A 20,099-nucleotide genomic window follows, 5' to 3' on the forward strand; every position below is an offset into this window, starting at 1 on the left:
GTCTGTCTCCGCCCATTGGTCGCGACCGCGGGCCGCACCTCCGCGCCCGAGGTGGCTGTGCCCACTACCGGAAAAGGCAGGTTGCCGATGGGAGAGTGTTCCCCAGTGTCTGATCATCACACGGCGTATCACCGTTTCAGACCCGAAGGACTGCACATAAACTGACGATATCTATGGGCAAGCTTTGCTACAGAAGAGAAGTGCATGACCCTATCAGGGCACCGTGCATCAGCACCAACAATGCACCCCGCATCCAAAAGATCTCTACAGCTTGGCCAGCGTCGGTTCCCAGGTAACGCGCTCGACCTAAAGGGCGTATGCGCCGATGATCAAGATGGGAGGTATCATAGACAGCGAGGCTCACCATCTCCGGGACCAGTTCGCTGACGTTCCTCGCGCCGATAAGGCGCATGCCGGTTACGATCTCTCGTTCGAGGATCCGGATGATTTTAATGACCCCTGGCGCACCGTAGGCCTATGTCATACGTCCTCATTCAGGCGCAGTCCGGCGATAACGACGAGAATCTAGAGAACCACGCACGCTCTGGGCATACAAGAAGGGCCGACCGAGGCCTACAGCTTTCGCACCCAAACACAGCGCCTTCAGCACGTCTGTATGCGAGATATTATTAACATCCAGCGCCGTGTCGCTAGCAACAGAACCGGAACGCACCGGTCCCGCGCCGAACGCCGCCGTCAAGGTAGACTGCGGATTCAATTGTCGACATATCAGCATCATCATCATCTCTCTGTCAGTCAAGAGTCCGAGGAGACGGCGCAAACCTTCGAGCTTGTCAAACACGTCCGGCCTCTGCTGGCGGAGCTGGTACAGGACTTCGATGGACGGGAGCGCGCTGTAAAAAAAAAGGAAGCGACAGTCAGGAAAGGGGTGGCGCCAGAGTGCTCGGCTATACCGGCGAAGGAAAGGCAACGCACTACTCCAACTGCCGTCCGCCGTGGTTCGAGATGAGGATCCCGTCGCAGCCGGCTTCAGCCGCGAGGACTGCGTCCTACCAATACCCAGGTTTCGCGTCAGACCGGACTCGGAGGCGATCGAGATTTGTATACGCACAGCTACACATTGAATCCCTGTACATTCGAACGTTCAGTATACACGCGAGCGGTACGAAGATGCGCGCGAACCTTTGATCACGATGGGCAGCTTCGTCACACTTCTCAACCACGGGATGGTCTGAGCGTATCACGAAAGTCAGATAGCATCTCTAAAAGAATAAAAGATCTTTCAGGCGCACCTCCTCCCACGTCATGTCCATATCGTCGTTCGCGATGAGCATCCCCGCAGTACCGGCGATATTCCCTACCTGCACTTCCTCCAGCACGTCGGAGTCCTCGGGCGCACGCGGCATCTCGCCCGCCGTCTTCGTCTCGGCCTGGTCCGAGCTGGCGGCTTCCCGCTCCTGATCCTCCAGCACGAACGGAGCCGCGATGTCTCTCTGCGGGAGCCGACGTCAATGCCTGTGGGACGGAGAACGGAGAGCGCATAGCGCGCACCTCCCGGTTACCCGCGCAGATCGCGTCCACCGTCAAGAAGATCGCCTTATACCCCAGCCTCTCCACGTTGCGGATCCGCTCGAGCGCCTTCGCGTGGTCCCGGTGCTTGTACAGCTGGAACCACAGGACCTGGCTATCGTCCTTCCTCGCCTCCGCGATCTGCGCCGGGCTGAGCGACGCGTTGGACGAGACCATCTGGATGAGCCCGGTGTACCCGCAGCCGCGGGTGATGTTCGCCTCGCCGGCGGGGTGCCCGAGCTTGGCGAGCGCCGCGCCGGAGACGAAGACGGGCAACGTCGAGCGTGTACCGAGCAGCGTCGTGGACGGGTCGATGTGCGCGAGGCGGCGCATGACGCGCGGCTGGAAGAAGAAGCGGGAGAAGGCGGAGAGGTTGTTCGCGTGGGCTGCGGAACAGACATGCCGTCAGCCTTATCGTTAACGGGGGAGGGGGGGGTTGAGAGGGTGGAAGGGACGCACAGATCTCGTCGTCCGCGGCGGACGAGTAGTACGCGTACGCCTTGTAGCTCAGCACGCTCCGCGCGACGTCCTCCATCTGGCGCAGACTGAGGATCCGGCTCAGCGGGGGTTTCGAGCGCTGGGCAGCCTCGATACGGAGCTCATCCTTCGTCTTTTGCTGCGCGCGTTCCTTCTGCTGCGCCTCGAGCGTGCTCGCGGCCTCGGTGGAGACGGGCCCGAGGTGCTTCGAGGCGGGCAGCTGCGAGAGCGCGTCGGGTGGGTGGATAGGCTCGTAGGCCGCGGTGGCGTCTTTGCCGGCGTATTTGAGAATGACCGCGGCGCCGCCTGGATGTTCCTGATATGCGAAGAGGACGGGTGAGCGGGACTGATAGGGTGGCGGCGAGGAGGACGAACGGCGAGGAACTCGGTCACATCGTACACCTCGTTCTTGATGACGACCCAGCACGATCTGAGGAGGAGCCTCGGTCAGATGTTGGTTGCTCGTTCTCCGCTGTGCCCACTCACGATCGGCTGTTGTGCTCCGCGACCTGTTGCAGCGTCCAAGGCGCCATATCCGAGCGATGCTAGGGGATGACGAGCGGCGTATAGAGACGCAGATAGTACGGCTGAATGGGCGGGTCCTCGCGGCTTCCCACTCTGTTGAAATGGTAAGAAGTCGGCATGGGATCTGCAAGATCCTGCGTAAGTATAATGCGTGCTGGTAGCGGCCAGGCGGTCCGGCTGAGGGGCCTCGAGGTTGAGCCAACGCATCACGATATCGGTCCGCGGGGCCGAAACCTATGAGCCAGCCAATAGTATGGCAGACATTGGTACTTGCTACTACATGTAGAGGAGCAGCAACAGGGAGGGAGTAAGGGTGTACATGAGGGTGCGAGGATATCGGTTGTAAGAAAACCTAATACAAGACATAATCTTCCTTGATCGGAAACGAGGCAATAATTGTGAAATCGATTTCTCGCAGTCGAGAGGCAACTCAATCAGATTTCCGTGCGGGGATACGAACAACGTGGGGGACACCCAAAGTGTAGTCTAGCCCGTAGCGGTTATGGTCGTCCTTGACGCAAAGCATCGTATCTGGAAAAAGGTATTTCAGGTGAGGTTTTAATTTGCACGACCACCATAGCGCTACACCCACAGGTCACGCCTTCCATCATGAGATACGTTCCTGCCGCCTGTTCAAACGAGTCACGCCTCCACATCTCGCGACTAGGGTTTGATTGTACACACCGTGAGCGCATGCCACCACGCATGCCCTTCGAGCAGGAACGCGTTGGGCCAACCCAATGCATGCTTCCAGACGGTGATTCTTGCACAGAATTCGTTATCGATGTTCCAGATTCCAAACGCGAATATGAACAGGAGACCGCCGGTCCAGAAGATCGACAAGATGCGCTGCTTCGTCTGTGGTGGGATGACGGACGGAGCAGAGTGCCGCAGCAGCTGGGTACAGCGGAATCCGATGAACAACATTGTAAACGCGAACACCGATTGGAAGTAGGGCGGACTCCGATAAACTAGGCTATTAACACAACGTTTAGTATAGATCAGCCCCTCCGCGAGGCGCAAGAGACACCTACTAGGACGCCGTGAACGCAACGTTGATGACAGCGATGGCGATGGCCAGCCAGCTGTGAATGTTCGCAAAGCCCTTTCCAGTATCAAGGAGAAGGAAGATGCTATAGCTCGAAGACAGGAGCATCGGCAATTCGTCGGCCAGCTGCGCCTCATAGAGCAGAGTCGCGTGGAACGCGAACGAACCAATACCCACGATTGCGAGGAACTATGCACAAGGAGTACAAGTTGTAAGTGTCGCGCATATATGCCGCGCGGAATCGTGGCAACGTACAACGAACTGCAGGGCGTAGCGCAACGGCAGGCCATTCTGGCGCACCTTGTGCGCGCCCCATGCGGCGAAGAGTACGGTGACCCCATTGCTCAGCGAGTTCGCGAGCTCAGCGAGGTAGTGAGAAAACTGGTAGTTTTGCTACGTGTAACACCCGACCCTGCCCGTTCCAGGTTCAGTCTCGTGGGCTCGTTCGGAATAGACTGACCTCACACCAGTCGATAGTGGAAGTCGCGGGGCCCCAATATCCCGACATCTACGGTTATGTATCCTCTCCAGTAGGCTTGCTGACTAGACAATGCGGATGAAAGGCGAGCTAGCGAGGGCGCATACAGCGCGGGGAATAGATGGCCCACAAGCCTTGGCGCCAAACTGCGCTTGCCAATATGTATGTAATCCGATATTCACGGGGTCCGGGATGCCCGGTGAACACGTTTCGGCGATCGGCCGCTGACTCCGGTAGGCCAAGTTTCAACTCCTTGCCTGTGGATCCTTGTTGAATCCTGTTACCACCTACAGATACACTCTATTACGCTCAACATGGCACCTGGAGCTGCTGCTTAAAGACCTGATGCTTGATGTAATCTGCGTTACTCAGGGCTTCTCTCACGGAAGCTTGTCGTTTCCATTAAACCACGACACGCTCATTGTCACCATGCCTAATAGAGCCCAAGCAACGGTCCCGCTTTACCACATACAAATGATTGGCGCCCGTAGAATTTCCTTTCTCGCTGTCATATAAGAAACAACGGGTTCACCTCGCACGGCGCCGGCTTTCCTGCAAACGCGATGTCACTTCCACTGGTGTCGGACGCTCAGCACATGGAACTGAACACGCTGGCCCCCGCCCCGAGGGCCAGCAAAATCAGTCTCCGTTCCGATCTGGTAGACGACATGGAGAGTGATCAGGCTGACAGGTTGATATAAAAAATCAAAGTTGCGGTAAACCTATGTGCCTCCTCCATCTCCAGGTTCGGAATAACGCGTATGTCCACAGGAGAAGTGGCTCAAGTCGGAGCTCGAAACTCTGGTGTGTTGTCAGGGTCCTTGCTACTGAGTAATACTAACACGAGGTTTACAGAACGATGCAAGGGATATATATGCCAACGTCAAGAAACAACAAGTTCTCAAACGCCAGGTATCTCCTCGTCTATATATTCATTGACATGTAACTGGATCAAAGCTGTTCTCTCGCAGCTTGAAGTGTATGAAACAGAGAGGTTTTCGCTACAACTCAAACATCTTGCGCGCGAGACGCGATTCAGCTTTTCACCCGAAGCCATAGAGGTACTCACATTGCTATCCAACCGTGCTTCTCCCGGTACTAATCCTCATAATCGGTATCTCCAGAGTATCTTGGAGGTCTGCACGGACGTGGGGAACACCACGGCCGTCGTTGCCGCATTCTGCGCATCAATATCGGTTTCTATCCTCTTCGGTGCCGTCCGCGGAAACCTTTTCTACTTCTTCGCGTCCTGGTGGTGTGCAATAATCGCGCTCACGTCGGGCTTGGGTTTATCCGTCTTGAGCGCGCGTCGCCATAAGGTTTCGAAGAAGGCAACCAAAGCGGATTGGTGGCGCGTCCATCTGGGCGGTTTCATCGTCGGTCTGTGTCTCCTCGCGGCTGTAGGGAGCATCGTCTGCATGTGCTACGGGGCGATGACTCTTGATGTTTCGTGCGTTGTTGTATGCGCCCGCTGTCACGGCTACCGAACTGACCAAGAACATATTTAGCGCGGAGTTGGCGCCAACGTTCTCTCAGCCAGCGATCAAGGACGGACCATCCATCCCGTCCGGCGTACCGATTGCATCTCTCATCGTCGCGAGTATCATCATCTTCATCATCTGTGGAGGCGCGTTCTTTGCGATATTCGCGGGTCCGTTCAGATTCTCCACTAGGAAACATTGGGAGAAAGAACTGCTACGAAGCTTGGAAGCAAGTTGACGCTATCGCACCCGAGGATTCCCCTGGGTGGTGGAAGCAAAACAATCTTTCATACGTGTTAGCTAAAGAACTATCGATGTGTGACTTGCATGCCGTGAATCTATTCTACTAGCCCGATTATCCCCCGTTGAATTTGCATGATTCAATCGACCGCGACATCAATTATTCATCAATGACTTGAAATCTCGTTGAGTGGGTGTGTGTAATGGAAGTCAGGAACAGACGACCATGGTGTATGACTGAAAACCATCGCTAATATTCTTAATATCAGTGTGATGAAGTCGTACATAGAGCCTAACGAATGCGAGGACTGGGTCTTGTTTATTGACTTATTCGCCGCGCCTATCAAAAAAGCGATGAATTAAGGTCTGCCTGTGGGAGACTAGTTCGGACTGGAAAATGACGTCAGAACGGTCAGACCGAGAATGCGCCGCGGCACCGCTCATCGTGTTCACGCACTTCGCTGTAGCTTCGACCCCTAGCAGCTCAGCTTTTCATACACTCTCCCTTGGCTTATCGTCATGTCATCCTTTCCCGACTATTATACCTTGCTGAATGTCCCAAGAACGGCAACCACAGACGAGATACGACAGGCGAGTTATTTATCAGCTCCGCAGTTATCCGCAGGTTCACTAATATTTGGCGTCATCAGGCATACAAGAGAGAATCACTCAAGTAGGGACAAACCAGTGAATCCAACACTGCGCCATTTTTATGACTTTGCAACGACAGGACCCATCCAGATCGTCTGACGAGGGCGTCGCCTGCTGAAAAGCAGGCTGCTACGGAGAAGTTCCAAGCAGGCAAGTCTGCCGGTCCTGCTCTACGGCCCTTGTCTCATTATCATGCGACGCTGCTGCCCCTTACATGAACAGTGCGTCTATAAATGCTCGCGTCTCCCTCCATATGAGCTCAATGGTCACAGGTCGCGGACGCGTATTACGTACTCTCGGACTCCCAAAGACGAAAGGAGTACGACCACCTCTACGGCGCACGAGCAGAGTCAGAGAAGACGGCTGAGGACCCCGGAGCATCCGCAAATTTCTTCTCAACGTTCGCCAACATGTTCGCAGGGGCAGGGGCAGGGCCGACCCCCCAGCCAGATGCAAATGCTGCCGGTCAACGCCCCGATGCTAACGGCGTCTTCACGGATGTCTTCGAAGAGGTATGCATGCTCTCAGGTGTTGCATCCCAACGTTCTTTTATACAATGGAATGGCAGTTGTTACGTCCGGAGGTTGAACGGCATGCGAACTGGTGGTCTTATCTTGGCGCTGCAAGCGGGGCCGGCATAGGATTCATTATAGCCAACATTCCCGGACTCATGGTTGGCGCTTACGGCGGGAAGAAGCTCGGCCAAATACGCGACGCGAAGGGCAAAGCCGTTGGTGCCGTGTTTATGGAGCTGGGTAATGACCAGAAGGCCGAGGTACCGTAAACCTATGCATCGACCCGTTGGTGGATGGCTGAGACTCCTTTCCAGATTCTGCGTGCGCTGGCAATGAAGGTGCTCGGAACTGCCATGGCGTAGTACAATATACGAGGCCCCAATGCTACTCATACCCATCGCTGCTTATTTCTAGTATCTGCGGATTGTACGGATATGTATAAGTACAATATAATATATCTTTGAATACGAGCAAAACGCTAGATTCAACCTAAAAAATGGGACGGAAGGGCAGTAGAGACCAGATTACATGTTTTACACCCCATATCAGGGAGGGACTTGAGAAACTGGAAACATATCGATGATTTGATGCATTTTTGCACAGGATGACTTGATGCTTCATGGTTGAATGCGGCTTTAATGCCAGAGCTCACCGGCGTCTCCTTCGGCAGTGTCGCGCTGTGAGCTTACGCTCTGCAGAGGGGTATAGTCGTTAAGGCCGCCCGCGCCACTGGCCAACGCCAGCGTGATCGCAGCCAGCGCCTTGTCAGCGCGCGACGCCGTCGGACCGGGGGATGCGATACTGGGCGGCAAGATGCCGTCCGGCGACCCTCCGCGATGTGTTTTGTTTTGAGTTGCCGGATTGGGGTGCGGAGGAGCGATGGACGGTGGCAGGGAAAGCGCGGAGATGGATGGATCCAGCGTGTCGTCTGATGGGAGGCGTACGGCTGGGGTGAGCACCGCCGAGGACGCGGGCGAGGTAGATAACGAGCCCGGAGAAGCGCGGGGGTCGTATGAGACAGCTGTATGCGCCGCACCGACATCAGGTGGGTCGAGTTCCATTGCATCCGGCGAGCTTTCGTGCGCATTGGACGATGCGGATGTTGGATCGCTGACGAGACTGGTATCTCCAATGAACACCACATCTTCGTCATCACCCCCTTCGTCTTCCTCGCCAGCCGCGTCTTGCGTGCGTCTAGTCTCCGACCTTGAGCGTCGTTGCTCGCGCAGCTCCTTCGCGTACGCGTACGGCCCGGGTCTGCTCCTGGTCCCTTCCATCTCTCGCATACGTTTGACCAGACCCTCCTCGCTGTCAATGACAGCTTTGTGAAGCTCGTCGAATGCCTCACATCGCATCCGTAGCAGATCGAATTCCGTGAGACTCGAGATCCCAGCGTCGTTGGTGAGATGGGGATTTGCCGAAGGGCAATGGGACGCGGACATCCTTTGCAGGTTGAAATCCGCAGATCGGAACGGAAGCGGGGTACGCGTGGATGAAGAAGTGAAGGACTGTCTCCTCCGGTGCAGCGGGGGACGAGGCATCTGCGATTGCAGTCAGCTGTGCTGTCCTACTCAAGCAATCGAAGTGTACACCCACTTCGAGAGATATTTTTCTTGACTTCATTCTTCTTGTGTGGTCCATGTCTTCCCTACCGTTCGACCTTTTCGCCACATGGGCGACTTTGCCGAGTCGGCGCGGAGGATCTCTGGGGTCGTCGAACGCGTACGTCCACGACGCAATCTCGTTTTCGGAAAACATGTCCGGATTGGCCGATCGTGAACGGCGGCGGTGGGACGGAGAGAGTAGCATCATGCGTCGGGTACGGTGGTTGGATTATATGCGGTTAGAGCAGGGAACGGAGGCTGAGAAGGACTAGTGACTCTTCTCTGAAAGGCATGCGCGGCGCGCCAGATCTCCATGAGGTCAGTCATGAAGGTGTAAGCGCGGGAAAAATGGCTCATTTCGCCGGCCACGTTCGGAATATAACGCCTTCTTCGTTGGCTATTAGTGGCATTGTATTCGTGGTTGGCGACAACAATACACCGATGCGGTACATAACAGGTAGACAGACAATCGACAACCCTGGGGAACATGTGAGCTCTCGTGTTTCGGCTGAGCTGCTGCGACGCCGCGACGATGGAATTTCATGCGAACAATACCGACAGATAGAATGTGTTCATTCATCCTAATCGCCTCGGACAAGCAGAAGACGGGAGCCTGGCTCTGGATGGCAGACGATCATGCGCCTGGAGGAATTGGGTTTGTGCATGCTCGCGATGCATTGAGGAATATATGACGTACCAGCGGGATCGCTCACTCGCCGAATTATGGCTGTCTGGCGGCAATGGCTGTTCCTTAAGCAGGGCTTGCACCTGGTACAATATAGATGACCAAACGTCCCGGTGGTATCGCATATAACTCTCACCCAACGGAGGAGCCGACCTCCACAGTCCTGCAAGCGGCTTTTCACGCAGCGGTGGAAGAAATCATCCTCCGCGTTTGTTTCGCTGATGCGTTCCAACCGAAGACATAACGTCATTGTCCACGGAGAAGACAAGAGGTACCTGACTGGAACGAGGGTGAGCCAACCGAAACGCGAGCATGGAACTGCAGCATTACCTGCGCTCGGAGCAGTCCATCGAAGCAACTCGGAGAGAGCAATGCAGACGGATGGACAAATCAGCAGTGCTAGAGCCATATCTTCACAGAAAAAGTGTTGCGTGAGTACGAGGAGCAAGATGTCCCGGAGATAGTCCCAGGCTTCGATGGCAGTCAGAGCTGTACATGTCTTTAATCTGGCGGTCGCTATCACGTAGTTCGCCAAGCCACCTACGAAAGGAAAGTTAGAGGTTATCAGAGGGACGGGAGAACAATGAAATGCTCTCACAAGCAAGCATAAGGTTTTCCTCCTGATGTCGTATAACAAGCAACCAAATGGCCTCGTCATCCCAAAGCACGTTCACCTCGCCACCGTCATCCATCGAATCAGAACGTCGCATATCCTCCAGCATCGTCAAGGCATTCAACATCGGCGTCCCAAGGCGTCCAAGCAATTCGCAAGAGCGTTCAGCAGTCAAAAGATCCATGACTGAAGCCAGGAAAGTGGAGATAGTCCGACGATTGAAACACCTCCGACAGCGACCATTCCAGAGAATGGTGACGAGGTTGAGGATATGTGAGCAGTCATCCAAGTCGGCTTCGGTTTCTCCCCTGGGGACCTTGAAGCACGAGCTACACGCCACGTTGATAATTTGTACTTCATACATCTCGGAAATATGGCTCACTTGTGTATATGCGAGAGTACTGTGACGGCGGCCACCACAGACACACCAATCAGATGCGCTTGACGAGTAAGAAGATGGCATACCTTGGTCCAGACGCAGCCTGAACGAGAATCTATCGTCTGATAGTGCTGAGTCAATCGCCACACTGACAGTCGCAGGAGCAACGAATCCCAGTGCGTCGATAATTTGATTGCGGACTTCAAGCCAGACGTCATTGAGAGTCTCCCGAAGACCATATATGAAGCAACGTACCGAGTCTGTCGGGTACCAACGCCAACAGGCTGCAGAGGAGGTTCGCAAGCTCTGTTTCTTGCGATTTCCCGATTGACGATTGTGTCTCTAGACTTTCGAAGATCCGCGCGCCCATCCGGCATGCACGGTAGAGGACTTTATGGATTGATTTCAAGTCATCAGATGATTCTGATTTGTCTTGAGCACCAAACACCGATACGGCGCGGCGCAGGAGATGCTATATCACAGCGCCCAACAGCCCGGTTAGCAGAGCAAACGCAGGAGTATCGTCAAAGTGTACTCACAATCAGGGCATGAACGGCCGATGAGGGGTCCAGTGCCAGAGCTTTCGCAATGGTCGCGAAGTCGGGAGGAGCGGGTTCTGCTTCTTCGCTATCGCAATGGTAAAGCCACGTGCTGGTCTAGATGATAATTGAGGAGATGCAGGATTTCGTTCTCCACTACATACAATGTGCACGATGCAGCTTGCCCCGAGAAGCCGGCCGTCGTTCCATTGGCGCCACAGCCATGGTACAACCAGTTCGTGGAAGATAAGTGCAGCCTGTTCCAGCTGAAGGTCCTTCGCTGGTGATAGGAGATCCACATCCGAAGCTGCTCCATCCACCGCAAATACATCGGCGAGGAGCGTGAGTACAGCCGATAGTTTGGTAGGTTGAAACGGCGCTGAGTTCTCTTCGCCCTGTACGGATACGTTCTATATCAAGAAGTTTAGTGCAAGCGCATAAACTGGAGACTACGAGATGCGTACCGCGAGCAGCGCAATAAGCATTGCCGTATGCGCCTTGTTGAACCCGAGAGGATGGTATGATGCTTGTAACTCCGATAGCTTGGGAGCATAATGGAGCAGGACTTGTTCTACTTCTGCCCTTGACCTGCTTCAAACGTCATCATATGAAACTATAATACAGACCCTTGATGGCTTACATTTGATCATACAGTTCATAACTGTTACCCAGTCGCGGTCCTAGAACAAATGCGCCATACGAAAGAGCGAGCGCTATTCTACATGCTGCAGGAGACGCGCTCTCTGAAGACAGACAGAACGGCACGGAGGCCCATTCGCCTGAAAAAAGCATGCAATCAGCATCGAGATCGCAACAGAACACAACATACGTGGAAGCTGGGTTGCAGCACGGAACATGCCGTCGTTTCTACGCTGATCCAGGCCGGAGAAGGTCACGGTCTGTCCATTCCTATGGAATATCAGGTTTGTGATCAAGTTGGCCAATTTGACTAATACGACGTCAACCCAAGATACGACAGCGGAGGCACGATGAACGTTTGTTTTTGAAGCAGCAATTTTCTGGAATGCAATTCTGTATTCAAATAGAAGGTGGAGGGTTGGAGGTGCTACTGAGGGGATCGGAATGAATTGTGAGAGTCGGTATGCATATATGCGGCCACTATTGCTCACGTAGCTGGCGCAGATCGGTCACGAAGGACCTTGTATCATCGGGAGTGCATGGATTCGCTATGATGGTGAACATTCTGTCTAATGAGATGAGCAATGCATTCGCTACATCTTCAAGTCTGGATTCGTGGGCTGGGAAATCCTGAAACTAATGTGAGAACTCGCGAGATTGCCACGGTAGGAGACTCGCCGTGTGTACAGAGCGAACGTCCATTTCTGCAAGCATTTGGATTGCGTCCGGCACCGCTGTCAGCGTTTTTCCTGACGCAACGCCAGCATAAGTGATAGGTGACCCAAATTCCGCGTCGGATCTCTGCGAAGAGTCGAAAAGACTGTTGTGTATGTCGGAGTCCGACTCCGGTTCCGTATCGCTTCCAGACATATACGATACGATTCAAATGTAGTGGAAGTGACGCGATGTAGGCAGGGTATATGCGCTATAGTGCTCGAGGCCATGCTAGAAGTAAGCACGTGCCTCACACTAAAAATAAATTTCCCCATATCTTGCGACCGAGTGCAAATGCCAAGTTATAATCCGCGTATGTCTTTGAGGAACGTTTCTAATCGAAATTTGGTTTCTAGTTTATCTTCATTACGGGAGAATATAGCATCGAACACCTCCGACGATTCGGTGGCCTACGGAGCATCAGCGACGAGCCCGACCACCGATATAACACGTACCTCCCCCGAGAAGAACTCCAAGTCCTCCCATGGCTCGTCCTCCTCTGCTCTCAAGGCCATCAGCATCTCTCGCCTACCAGCACTGAGGCCGCCCGATAGTGAGTTCAAATTGTTCTTGTCGTCCGCGGCTTTCCTTGCAGAAACCTGAATATCCTTAGCGTCCGCGGCAGGCTTCCGTTCCTTCTTCTCGACTGGTGGCAGGGGAGCTTCATCTGGATCGGGGGGAGGTCCATCGTCTGATTCATCATCCGAATCCGCACCACGTCGTCTGCTTTTACGGTTCATGACGTCTAGATAGGTAAGCGTTGGTCGCAGTTGATGCGTCTCCGACACCGGATGCAAGTGTAGTTTTCCTATATACACCATTCAGCTCAGCTCAGATAGATCACATATCAGTCAGAGGGGTATACCGTCTCGCACGACCCCCAGCATGTACACCCCTCGCTGCCCTATCTGCTCGCTCCTCATGCGCACCTCCGATAACCTCGGCTCACCAACTGCCCCACTCGTCTGCTGCTCCTGGTTCTTTTCGCGGTCATCTTCGACCCGAGCATGACCAAGTGCTTGCCCCTTTTCTGCGTTCCAAACTTCCTGGCGCGTGTCCACCGGGACATGCACCTCTAATCGTTTTACGCCTGGCTTTATTCTCGCTCGGATCCGCTTGCCGCTCGCCGCGGCTGATGGAGGCACTTGCAGCGGCCGTGTGAGCAGCGGATATTGATGTATTTGCACATTTGGCGCCAGGGAGTCCGAGTAATGAATAGGTAGCACGGTTACTACTGGATCTTCGTCGATGTCCATGGGGGAAACCCAGAAGGTGCATCAACTTTCGGTGTGGCTGTGTTCAGCCTACTCCTTTCAAGTTTCCGCCTTGGACCGGGTTTGGTGGCCGAACAGAAGATCTATTACAATCATTTCTGATATTCCGTCTGTCGAGTGCTCATCGGACGAATTCCCAAGGGTATTATCATATATATGAGACTTGGTGCGATATACAAAGCGAATACAAGTAATTGCGAACGAATATCGAAACTTCTCTTGCAGATGGTATACATTCGTGCAGCAGCTATGAGTCATCTCAGAGATTCCGAAGCAGTGCGGCTGGTAATAACGATTCTGAGGTTGCCACGGGTAGCGGCGGAAGAGGAGGCTCTGTCTCATCAAATTTGAGTGACTTCCCAAGGTGGAGATTGGGCACATCCTCGTATGGAGTAGCATCCATAGGAGAGCGCGTCTTCGCCAATTCAGGGTCGGTTCGCCAGGAAACGGTTGACAGAGTGCGAGTGCGAGTGCGAGTGAAATGTTCGTCCGATGCTCCCGGCGCGATGATGGTTTCCGCGAATCCTTGCTGATCCGCGTTCCTCCACGGACGACGACGGGGCGTAACGCTGGAGATCTCCGAAGTAATTGCAGACGCAGATGCCGTCGGTCGGTGCCGTTGTCTGAGGATGGGGCTCCAATCTTGCCGTTCACGGAGAGATGCCTCGCTTTCGCGACGACATAGGACTTGGTCAAAGCTGTAGAAAGCAAGGCAGGACATCACAACCCCTGTTCGAAGCATAAGAACAGTCTGACAGGGTCACTGGAAGGGATTTGGAAAGTCTTACAGTCCAAGGCAATCCACCCACTGATGCCCCACAGGTATTCGCCATATACACCAACGGTAGTGAGGATCGCGGTCGTGCACGACAGTGCGGATGCAAAGGCCGTATAATAGAGCTAGTACGTGTTAGGCTTCGGAGATAGAACATAGGTCCAATAGGTTACCTCATTGCGTAGGGCCTTCATGAATGCCGTCATCTTCGGTATCAACTTGCTATAGCGTGTCCCAACGGGCGATGCCGTAGACGAGCTTGATGCCGGAGAGCTGCGTTCCATTGCCTGCGGACTCGGATGCAATCCCGGAGTTTGCCGCAAGGGTTGGGAAAGCGGAATCTCGAGTTTGAGGGAAGGTTTCCGTGAGGGATTGAGAACATCCGCTGAGACGTGTTCACCGAAGCCATTTTGAGCCGGATCGTGGGGCGGGGAGGGAAGGCTCCCGTAGCCCGGGTCCTTAATCGGCATATAGTCCCACCAGCCCCTTCCCTGACCGATGGCCGGTGAAACGGCATCAAGACTTTTCTCACTGGGCTGACGCGTTGGGTAGAGAGATATCCGGCCTTGACCTGCAGGCAAGTGTGTGGATTTGCGAATAGCGAGCACGACTGATGAAGGAGTGTCAATATCTCGCCACGGGGCCTAATATGCACACACAGCAACAACTTATGAAGACCATCTCCATCGATTGCAGGCCGAAAATTGCAGGCAATATGCTCGTAGTTTGCCATAAGGCGCAGCTTCCTGTAGCATAATCTGTCAACTGCCGATGCCAATACGGTGGGGAGAACCATACCAGCCAAGTGCCTCCCGCCCTTGATGCGTGCCAATTGAAGAGTTCCTAAGCCAACCGTTCCGAGAAAGAATACAATCTCCGCCACAAGGACCGTTCGAGACCTATCCATACACCGGTACGCTTTGTACCCGTAGACCCCTTTCACCTGCATAATAATGCATCAGATGAGACCTTGGCAAATCAAGGTTATACTTGCCAACAGAACATGGGATATCATCATTGGAAGCAACACCCCAACCACAACCCTGATCAAAACACATTTATGAGTGAACGTGCGATGAAGACAATAGAACATACCATTTGCAATTGATATCTTCGTCAAAAAAGCCCACGAGTAGCATGGCGAATGACACCGGTGCCATGAGTTGGCTCAACAGCAAAGTGTAAAATAGTCCTTTCCTCTGAATGACGCGTGAGGCTCGTCGGATGTAGCCGATGGCTGTAAAAACATTGTTGACAAACAACATGGCGAGTACGCCCGCCACAAAGAGAGTGATAAAGCTCGAGCGAGCATCCCGAACAAGAGGTGGCGCTACGAGCGACCCATCGACAAGAGCTCGATATTGAGGACCAGCGAACGAAGAAATGGGCACATTCTTGTAGTAATCGGAGTAGTCGGATATGAGAACAGTGGTAGATAACTGAACCTCGACAACGTTGGGTGCGCTGGTCACAGTAACGAGAGGAAAAGCGGTATGAGAAAACGTTCTAGACGTCGGGTGTGTCGAATGAGCGAAAGTTGTCGTTGGTGGATCAAAGGAATGGCGCCTCCTGAGGCTACGTTGAACGGGATTCATCGGCGGGTCATACACTGAGGGCGGAAATGAGAGAGGCAGACACCCGACCCTCCATATGTCGATCATGGACTACCGTCATCGCAGCCGGCGTAGTCAGAACGGTTGCTACCACTCTCCTACACAATCCGTCAGAAGTCTAGAATGCGCACAAAGCCGATGGCAAGAGGAAGACAGCCTGGAGCGCATTGCATTGATCCGAACCTGTTCCAGTCGGAATCGTCGACTCTTCCAAAGATGGAAGTATCATGCCCGTAAATGTGCCCCAATGAATCACACGAAGGTTATAGCTTGATACTGAGCAAGGCAACCGAGAACGTTGCTATGAGCCAGAGAGGACACGCGTAATATAGGTGAGAGCGCAAGGATCGCCCGGACCGTCTGTGAGCGTAAGTGGTCGTCAAGTGTGGTGGTCATGAGATCGGCGTCGATTCCAATATTCTTCTTTCCCACGATTTCAGCCACGATCGTCTTTGCAATTTACCGTTGTACACAAGATTTACATACAATCGTTTTTCTCTGGAATGGCCTCTGACACTCCTGCAAGGACATCACCCACGATCATAATTACTGGCACTCCAGGCACCGGGAAAACAACTACCGCGCAGCTTCTGCTGGAAGAGTCGCCTATACCCCTTACGCACATCAACGTCGGCGATCTCGTTAAAGAGCGTGGACTGCACGAAGGATTCGACGACGAATGGGGAAGTTACACCGTTGACGAGGATAAGGTGCGTTCCCGCTGTTGCCGTTGTCAAGAGAATGCCATGACGGATGCAAACCTGAAGGGTGCTTTAGCTCCTGGATGAACTCGAGCCGATCGCGAGCCAAGGCGGCGTGATCCTCGATTGGCATACATGCGAACTTTTCCCTGAACGATGGGCTGACCTTGTCGTTGTACTTCGATGCAACCATACGCAGCTATGGGATCGCCTCGAAAAACGGTATGCCTTGCATTGCTTCTGACAAGATGCTCCGGGCTGATCTCGTCCATTGAGTAGTGGTTACCCATTGAAAAAAATACAAGAGAACAACGAGGCAGAGATTATGGAAGTCGTGGCCGAAGAAGCTCGGTCATCGTATCCGAAGGAGATCGTCGTGGAGCTGACGAGCGAAGGCACGGAGGATTTGGAGTCGAACGTATCTCGGATCGTGCAGTGGATCCAGGCATGGAGAGAAACCCACCAGTCCGCAGGCACAGAAAGCTAGGAACGGGATACTCCTCTGCTATATCGCCTTTACGACGTCGTTGTTGGTAACCCCTAGTACATCAGTACAGATTTGGGGTATCAATCAGTTTTCAAAAGAGGCTGGCGTCGGAAGACTACAGTGATGGGGTATCTCAGAACAAGATCATAAGCATAATTTAGCACTATATCAGCGTCCAAGTCGGCATAGCCCTATAATAATATCCAGCTCGCCGTCAAAAATGCTCCAAATACCCATGCCATCATCATCCTGCTGGCTGTTGGCATGGCTGCGCTCACAGGGAAGAACCCGGCCAACGATCCGCTAGCACTGGGCTGCATAATTGCGGTCGTAGTGGAAAGGGCGGTCATCCTAGTAAGACGACGTTAGCCAGATGTAATGCCGCGAATCTACACATTGCCGTACGTGGTCGTGAACGTGCTGGTGCCCCCAGGCGCAGTAGCGGTGACCGTCGAGGTCGATTCGGACACGAAAACGACTGTTACTGTTTCCTTAGAAGTCTCCGCTTGTGTGATTGTCACCGTTTGGCCGGAGAGCGTTGTTGTGACCACAGGTGGCAAGCCGGTCGTAAAGGGCCACGAAAGTCCGGAAGAGCCGAGGGTAAATGTGTACGACTCGCCAGAGCCGGTGCTGCCATTGGTCGGGGCACCCGTCCAGGGGTTGGTAGGCGGAGGTGAAGACACCTGAGGTTGGGGGGAAAGCGTGTTGAGAATCGAGAAGCAAGAGTCGTTGGATTGATGAGCGGATTGGATAGTTATCGGAATGGGTGTAATGGCAAAGAAGGGTGTACTGTTGAGATGGAGGCCTTCGTAGAAGGTGAGCTGTGCGGATCCAATTTGTCATTTAGCACACCTCGACCGGCGTTGACAAACTCACGTTGTAGTCCCCCGGAGTGATGCACCCTGGTACGTTGAAGTTAAGGTGCTGCGAAGGATATGTCAGTTGATCGCTTGCGGTAGCTCTGAATTCATGAGAAGGGGCGTCGAGCTCACCTTAACCGTGCTGCCAGGCTCCTGGGTCAGAAAACCGGTCCCATTAGACACTGTAGCGTTGATGTTGGTTTCGCTGGAGACGAGATATATCGACAGAGAGTCGAAGCGATCCGCGAGACCAGAGCCTGGAGTCGCGGCTACAGATGCGAGCTTGCCGTCCCCGGAGCCGGAGACGTCCACGGCTATGTTTATATCGCTCCCCACATGTTGAACACTGCGGGTTCAGTTCAGTTCCTGTCGTGGATGAGTGTATACGTGTATACGTGTATCTCGCACCTGTTTACAGCCGGCGCATCCACGATGGCCAATCCATTCGTAAAGATCTGGCCATTGACAACCTGCTGAGCAAGAGTTTCTTGCACCCAGAAGGCCCAGAACAATAAAAGAGCGGCGAGAAGGCGAGGCGCAGCAAGGGTAGACATAGCGTTGGTACAAGAAAGGTGACCAGCACCGGAGGCAATTTGCCCGTGAGGACCTGATGCCTCTTGAAACTCGAACTTGAGCCCGCTGTAATACAGCCGAGATGGGTGGACCAAGCAAGGTACAGGGAAGGGTCACCGCCACACCATATTGTGCATTACCTCCGTCCACTGTGACAACAGTTCCCGTGCGATCAAAACCGTACTGCCCGACCCCGCATACGCTCCTGGACGCACATGGCAGTAGAAACGACAGCGTTGCCATCATCCTCAGCAGTTCCGGCGGCCCCGACGAAACCGCTGTACGAGGCTAGCACGCAGTACAACCACTGGCGCTTCTCGCCCGAGCAGCTCGCGCATACAAGGGAGACCCTCAACGCCGCAGCCGTGGCAGCCATCAAAGACACATTCGAGGCTGATTCGGCATGTCGGACTCTGTTGACTGCATGTGATAGCGCTGTGTGAGCTTACGCGTCGCCATGGTCGTCAGCCGGGATCATCTGCGGATATCGCATTCTTAGCTGCGGGGGAGGAGCAGTTACTCGTGAAGCTGTACATCAGTAAGATACCCCAGCTATGCGGGCACTTTCGGTTTCCGGAGGAGGTGGAGGCTACGGCTGTCAGTTATCTGAAACGATTCTACCTGAAGAATACCGTCATGGACTGGCACCCGAAGAATGTGATGTGCGTGGGTTCAATAGTTGCACCGAAACATTCTCGGTCTGGAATGCTGACGTTCTCTGGTCAGGCTGACCGCATTGTTCCTGGCAACGAAAACGACAAATCATCCAATTAGCATCGAGGCTTTCACCACGGCCATCCCTCGGACAGCTCCTTCAGATGTCTTAGACCTGGAGTTTCTCGTGTCTCAGAGTCTGAACTTCGAGTTTGCCGTACACCATGCGCATCGCGCGCTCTGGGGCCTTTGGCTCGATGTACAGGTATGCACGGGTCAATGAAATCGAATGTCAATGTGCTGAATTACTGCAGTCTCTGCCTGACGTGCCGCAAGCCATCACAAGGGACACATACGAAGCCGCGTTAACTCATGCTCGAGCAGCGCGCCTCACGGACGCAGAGCTCATCTACACGCCTTCGCAAATCGCTCTGGCATGCCTACATTTGGTTGCGCCCGAGACGGCTGCCCAATGGGCGCGCTCGAAGGGTAGCGAAGCCGTGCTTGGGATACTCGGTGCCATCGGACAGATGATACGGCGTGATGGCACCGTCCCGCAAACGGATAATACGATGCGCGAGATCGATCGTCGACTGAAAATATGCAAGAACCCGGAGAAGGTCGTGGGGAGCAAAGCTTACATTGCGAAACAAGAGCGGGCTGCGAGGAAGGCGGAGGCGAAACGGGTGCGCAAAGCGCAGGCTATCCAGAAAGCCGTCGACGAGGGGGATCCGTTCGGGAATGAGCTGGCTGGCTCGCAAGCTGGTGTGGACCCGGACGACGACGACGATGATGATGACGAGTAGATGGCCTCCAATGTACATATAACGATGCGCAGAAATACGCAGCTGTTTTCCCTCGCGGGTTCGAGGAACTCGCGAAACGGCTGTCAAACCCCATCCGGTCTCATGCTCAGAGAACGTTGCACGTGCTCTCCGCCCACTTGCATCGCCGATTCGGCTTGCAAGCTGCGTACCCGGTCTCTCTGTTCCAACCCCACAGGCCTCCTTCAGAGACTTTCTTACTGCTCCCAAAAGCCGGCTG

At 54.0% G+C, this 20,099-nt stretch overlaps 10 protein-coding genes across 10 annotated transcripts; 3 read left to right on the forward strand and 7 right to left on the reverse strand.

The window, feature by feature from the left end:
- Window positions 1-131: 131 nt before the first annotated feature.
- PUNSTDRAFT_94552 (cytochrome b2) lies at window positions 132-2,617 on the reverse strand. The gene is made up of 13 exons (XM_007378335.1): window positions 2,494-2,617; window positions 2,383-2,437; window positions 1,990-2,323; window positions 1,513-1,916; window positions 1,254-1,454; window positions 1,144-1,192; window positions 1,073-1,089; window positions 937-1,010; window positions 784-854; window positions 674-706; window positions 542-612; window positions 365-475; window positions 132-306 (listed from the first exon to the last, which is right to left on the reverse strand). Exons 1-13 carry the CDS (start codon window positions 2,538-2,540, stop codon window positions 265-267), a joined length of 1,509 nt encoding a protein of 502 aa, XP_007378397.1. The 5' UTR covers window positions 2,541-2,617; the 3' UTR covers window positions 132-264.
- Window positions 2,618-2,837: 220 nt separating this feature from the next.
- On the reverse strand, window positions 2,838-4,172 carry PUNSTDRAFT_79043 (alkaline phytoceramidase). The gene is made up of 6 exons (XM_007378336.1): window positions 4,041-4,172; window positions 3,836-3,973; window positions 3,567-3,769; window positions 3,217-3,508; window positions 3,125-3,161; window positions 2,838-3,063 (listed from the first exon to the last, which is right to left on the reverse strand). Exons 1-6 carry the CDS (start codon window positions 4,086-4,088, stop codon window positions 2,963-2,965), a joined length of 819 nt encoding a protein of 272 aa, XP_007378398.1. The 5' UTR covers window positions 4,089-4,172; the 3' UTR covers window positions 2,838-2,962.
- A 2,092-nt stretch (window positions 4,173-6,264) lies between these two features.
- PUNSTDRAFT_48441 (DnaJ-domain-containing protein) lies at window positions 6,265-7,415 on the forward strand. Its single transcript, XM_007378337.1, has 6 exons — window positions 6,265-6,370; window positions 6,430-6,452; window positions 6,510-6,580; window positions 6,704-6,942; window positions 6,999-7,205; window positions 7,260-7,415. The coding sequence occupies exons 1-6, from the start codon at window positions 6,299-6,301 to the stop codon at window positions 7,305-7,307; spliced, it is 660 nt and encodes a 219-aa protein (XP_007378399.1). The 5' UTR covers window positions 6,265-6,298; the 3' UTR covers window positions 7,308-7,415.
- Window positions 7,416-7,448: 33 nt separating this feature from the next.
- Window positions 7,449-8,788, reverse strand: PUNSTDRAFT_140011 (uncharacterized protein). Its single transcript, XM_007378338.1, has 2 exons — window positions 8,542-8,788; window positions 7,449-8,486 (listed from the first exon to the last, which is right to left on the reverse strand). Exons 1-2 carry the CDS (start codon window positions 8,755-8,757, stop codon window positions 7,581-7,583), a joined length of 1,122 nt encoding a protein of 373 aa, XP_007378400.1. The 5' UTR covers window positions 8,758-8,788; the 3' UTR covers window positions 7,449-7,580.
- A 204-nt stretch (window positions 8,789-8,992) lies between these two features.
- Window positions 8,993-10,064, reverse strand: PUNSTDRAFT_48443 (uncharacterized protein). The gene is made up of 4 exons (XM_007378339.1): window positions 9,833-10,064; window positions 9,565-9,774; window positions 9,247-9,513; window positions 8,993-9,191 (listed from the first exon to the last, which is right to left on the reverse strand). Exons 1-4 carry the CDS (start codon window positions 10,029-10,031, stop codon window positions 9,184-9,186), a joined length of 684 nt encoding a protein of 227 aa, XP_007378401.1. The 5' UTR covers window positions 10,032-10,064; the 3' UTR covers window positions 8,993-9,183.
- Window positions 10,065-12,275: 2,211 nt separating this feature from the next.
- On the reverse strand, window positions 12,276-13,374 carry PUNSTDRAFT_94563 (uncharacterized protein; the record flags this gene model as incomplete). Its single annotated transcript, XM_007378340.1, has 3 exons — window positions 12,276-12,528; window positions 12,574-12,926; window positions 12,984-13,374. 3 exons carry the CDS (start codon window positions 13,372-13,374, stop codon window positions 12,421-12,423), a joined length of 852 nt encoding a protein of 283 aa, XP_007378402.1. The 3' UTR covers window positions 12,276-12,420.
- Window positions 13,375-13,651: 277 nt separating this feature from the next.
- Window positions 13,652-15,408, reverse strand: PUNSTDRAFT_140013 (uncharacterized protein; the record flags this gene model as incomplete). Its single annotated transcript, XM_007378341.1, has 7 exons — window positions 15,263-15,408; window positions 15,162-15,210; window positions 14,966-15,110; window positions 14,827-14,913; window positions 14,341-14,777; window positions 14,181-14,292; window positions 13,652-14,121 (listed from the first exon to the last, which is right to left on the reverse strand). Exons 1-7 carry the CDS (start codon window positions 15,325-15,327, stop codon window positions 13,652-13,654), a joined length of 1,365 nt encoding a protein of 454 aa, XP_007378403.1. The 5' UTR covers window positions 15,328-15,408.
- Window positions 15,409-16,283: 875 nt separating this feature from the next.
- PUNSTDRAFT_109692 (P-loop containing nucleoside triphosphate hydrolase protein) lies at window positions 16,284-16,968 on the forward strand (the record flags this gene model as incomplete). Its single annotated transcript, XM_007378342.1, has 3 exons — window positions 16,284-16,490; window positions 16,558-16,703; window positions 16,761-16,968. 3 exons carry the CDS (start codon window positions 16,284-16,286, stop codon window positions 16,966-16,968), a joined length of 561 nt encoding a protein of 186 aa, XP_007378404.1.
- A 389-nt stretch (window positions 16,969-17,357) lies between these two features.
- On the reverse strand, window positions 17,358-18,382 carry PUNSTDRAFT_41053 (uncharacterized protein; the record flags this gene model as incomplete). The annotated part of the gene is made up of 4 exons (XM_007378343.1): window positions 17,358-17,651; window positions 17,845-17,892; window positions 17,961-18,174; window positions 18,237-18,382. 4 exons carry the CDS (start codon window positions 18,380-18,382, stop codon window positions 17,358-17,360), a joined length of 702 nt encoding a protein of 233 aa, XP_007378405.1.
- A 234-nt stretch (window positions 18,383-18,616) lies between these two features.
- Window positions 18,617-19,861, forward strand: PUNSTDRAFT_129167 (cyclin-like protein; the record flags this gene model as incomplete). Its single annotated transcript, XM_007378344.1, has 4 exons — window positions 18,617-18,806; window positions 18,835-19,063; window positions 19,128-19,320; window positions 19,370-19,861. The coding sequence occupies 4 exons, from the start codon at window positions 18,617-18,619 to the stop codon at window positions 19,859-19,861; spliced, it is 1,104 nt and encodes a 367-aa protein (XP_007378406.1).
- Between the last annotated feature and the right edge of the window lie 238 nt (window positions 19,862-20,099).

The sequence above is a fragment of the Punctularia strigosozonata genome, assembly GCF_000264995.1.
Source record: "Punctularia strigosozonata HHB-11173 SS5 unplaced genomic scaffold PUNSTscaffold_1, whole genome shotgun sequence".
NCBI classification, from domain to species: domain Eukaryota; kingdom Fungi; phylum Basidiomycota; class Agaricomycetes; order Corticiales; family Punctulariaceae; genus Punctularia; species Punctularia strigosozonata.